A 3,275-nucleotide genomic window follows, 5' to 3' on the forward strand; every position below is an offset into this window, starting at 1 on the left:
GCTCTACCGCTTCCTCGCCTCCTTCCTGGAGCCTCTCTACCCCGCGGTCATGGTCAGCAGCGGCGCCTCGGTCACGCTCAAGCAGCGCCCCGAGGCGGAGGCCTAGGCGGCAGCCAATAAAGCTGGACTCTAGCGCGGGCTGGGTCCGCGGGAAGGGGCGCCGGGGATGCGCGCCGCCGGGGGTCCCGGCCCCCGGGGTTGAGGGCTGGGGTGGGCGGCGAGCCGGCCTCCCGACCGGCCGACCCCCCCGGGAATCCCAGGAAACAGGCAGACCCCTCCGTTCCCGGAGCCACAGGAGAAGGGCTCTGAGCCAGGCTGGAGGCCCACCCCACTCCCCTCCTCCTCCGGAGAGGCCTCCGGAGGGGGGAATTCCCGATCTGGGTGCACAGCCTCCCGCTCTGTGGCGACCCCCCGCCCCTTCGCGAAGGCCCATCAGAGGCCTCAGGCTTTGGTTCTCCAGGCCGGTCCTGGCTTCTCAGCATCAGGGGCCCAGGGATCTGTCCCCAAAGGGCTTGCAGATGGCTGCTCACTACTCCTCCCCCTCCAGGCGGCCAGACTGAGAGCGGCACCTCACAGGTGGCTTAGGGGTGTTCTGTCCCAGTTGCTTAAATGGGGGCTGGGAAGTTAAGCCAAAGAACCCAGGCCGATCTCAGGCCCAAAGAAGAAAGGTGAGGGCCTACTGCCCAGAGCAGGCCTGTCACACAGCTGGTGTCTCTGTCTGGAGCAGATGCGGAACTGAGGCCATCCACTCTCCACCCTCCTCTGTGTTGCCGGAAGCTGTTTTCCATCTGCCCAGTGCGCTCCACCCCCAGAGTGTAGCACTGCCCCAAAGTAAAGGGGCTGCTTCCAGGCCCCTGCAATCCCACCTGCCCAGCTGGGGGTGTGGGAGTCACCTCCAGAGGCTGGGTCCCCGCCAGCAACCCTGGCGGGAGCATGACTCCCCCTCTGGGGAACCACCCTCTCAGTTTAATGATTGGCTCTGAAAAGGAAATGATACAAGTCAAGGGAGAAAAATCCCTGGGGCAATCAATGTAGTCCAGAACCAAGCCCCAAAGCGCCCTTAGGGGATGTGCCTCAATTCCATCCCCACCTGGCCTGTTGGAAGAGAAATTAGTGACCCTAGTTTTCCCATCAGGAGACATCATTTTGGGCCCAGGGCGAGGCCAGACCCAATTCAGATGTAAGGGGCCCCCATTTGGCTCTTCTGAGCAAGCTGTGGCTGTAGCTTCTTGCTGACCTTCATTTCTGGAGTCTTCACTCAGCACCAATTCCAATCACTTCCCCCACCCCCCAACAGTCACTCTTATTCCCCAAGGGCTGCTTCCAGCGCTGATAGAAATGAAATGTAAACTTTCCCCCAACGTTCAGGAGGAGCCTTTCACATCCAAATCCTTAATCTTGGCTCCCACCTCCAATCTTCATTCTTCCTGGCTCAAGCGGCTGAAGGCTTGGGCAGCACCGGGCTGGGGTCAAGAAGTGCTGAGGAGGTGAATGTAGGGTACAAGGAGACAGGGGTCTACACTAGCTAGCTGCATGGAGCTCCGAGTTCTTCTCCATCCGGGAGCTGACGAGGAGGCTACCCTTGCCAGCTCCTCCTGGGGTACTGTGTCAGGCTGGAACCATCCTGACACCCTCAGGCACTTGTTGGGGTGAAATCCACATCTGAACTTAATAGGGAAATTAATTGTTTTCCTAGACAGCTCTTCGTTCCCAGTTCCTGGGCTGCTAGGAATTCACAGTGAGAGTCCTGGGGGTCCTCAAGTACTTTTAGTATTTCAAAAAGCCAATGGGCATGGGGCGCCTGGGTGGCTCAGTTGGTTAAGCGTCCGGCTTGGGCCCAGGTCATGATCTCACAGTTTGTGGGTTCGAGCCCCGTGTCGGGCTCTGTGCTGACAGCTAGCTCAGAGCCTGGAGGCTGTTTCAGATTCTGTGTCTCCCTCTCTCTCTGACCCTCCCCTGCTCATGCTGTCTCTCCCTCTCAGAAATAAATAAAACGTTTAAAAAAAAAAAAAAGCCAGCCGGCAAGCCAGCAAACTGAAATGTCAGGTTCTCTGCTCATGGCTGGGCATGTGGCTGGTAGAGGAAGTGGCAGAGAGGGGTCCTTCCAGATAAAAGATCAGCCAGTGCTCTTGGATAATCTACATCTGTAAACCCCCCCCCTGCCCTCCCCCCCCAAACCTCGCACAGTGGAGAGACCTGGGAGAGGAGTGTCCCTGGAATGCCACCCACACACTTCTCAGGCCTTCCTGCTCTGCCTTAACACTCAACAAATTTTTTTTTTTTTATTGTGAATCTGAACAGGCTGTAAACTAATCTGTCTCCAAGGATCACTTCCTTTTGAAAATGTCCATGTTGTACCTTACAAAAAGATTTTGGTCTTGTATTACTGAGTCATTTTAAAATTAACCTTTTCACATTTTTGTAAAAGCAATTTTGCCTTTATGTAACAACAGCATCTTACCATAGGTCAGCCACTGTGCATGGCAAATGAAAAGTTCATGGCAAATATGAACTCACATAATCCTCATAACCTTATAAATAGGTAGGGAAACTGAGAAACTGAAAAGAGATTAAGTGACTTGTCCAAGGTCATGAAGGTATATAATTGAGCAGTCAGGGTTCATATCTAAGCTTTTTTTAAACCATTATGCTATACCCTCTCTCCTATACCACACTTGCTCTAGAAAACTTATACATTTGTGTACTTTCAAAATGAAAAAAAGGGAGGGTGTGCTCAGGCTGGGTGTGGAAGGGAGAGGATGTCTAAGGGAACCTTGGGCAGAGTATGCCTGGCATACAGTGGGCACCTGACGGTGGTCAGGAGTATCTCACCCAAGAGAGCATAAGTTTAACACCAGGTTCTAGCAGCTAGGGAGAGGTGGGCCATCTCCAGCCTCCTCTGCTGGCCTAAGTCCCACCCCAACTCCACCCCCATCTCCTTGATACAAACATCAGTCTCCGGTAGCTCTCATGGGCCCCATTACCAGCCCTCATCCCATTCTACCCTCCAAAGCATCTTCCCTGCTGGCCTTTGCTCATACTGTTCCCGCTGCCTGGAGCCCCCTTCCACCTCACCCCGTTACTGATCACTTCTCATGTACTGTGATGGCCCTTAAGACAGCTAAGATGCCCTATGTTCCAAGAAGCCAGTCTTGATTCCCCCCTCTCCCTAAGCCAAGTGGGGTTCCTTCCTCTCTGCTCCCATAATACCCCTGCATGCCTCCCTCCTGGCATCCACTTGTTTCATGTGTGAATCCTCCATAGGACCTAGGGGC

The 3,275-nt window shown here is 54.6% G+C and overlaps 1 protein-coding gene across 1 annotated transcript in view; it reads left to right on the forward strand.

Annotated features, from left to right (window-relative positions):
• The window catches only part of LOC144225029 (E3 ubiquitin-protein ligase TRIM47-like), a 6,833-nt gene extending 6,701 nt beyond the window's left edge, over positions 1–132 (forward strand). The window contains exon 8 of the mRNA XM_077756128.1: positions 1–132. This exon is cut by the window's left edge and continues 429 nt beyond it. Within this exon, the coding sequence (XP_077612254.1) occupies positions 1–106 (106 nt within the window). The 3' untranslated portion in view covers positions 107–132.
• The last annotated feature ends 3,143 nt before the right edge of the window (positions 133–3,275 follow it).

The sequence above is a fragment of the Crocuta crocuta genome, unplaced genomic scaffold (assembly GCF_008692635.1).
Source record: "Crocuta crocuta isolate KB4526 unplaced genomic scaffold, BGI_CrCroc_1.0 scaffold50, whole genome shotgun sequence".
NCBI lineage: Eukaryota > Metazoa > Chordata > Mammalia > Carnivora > Hyaenidae > Crocuta > Crocuta crocuta.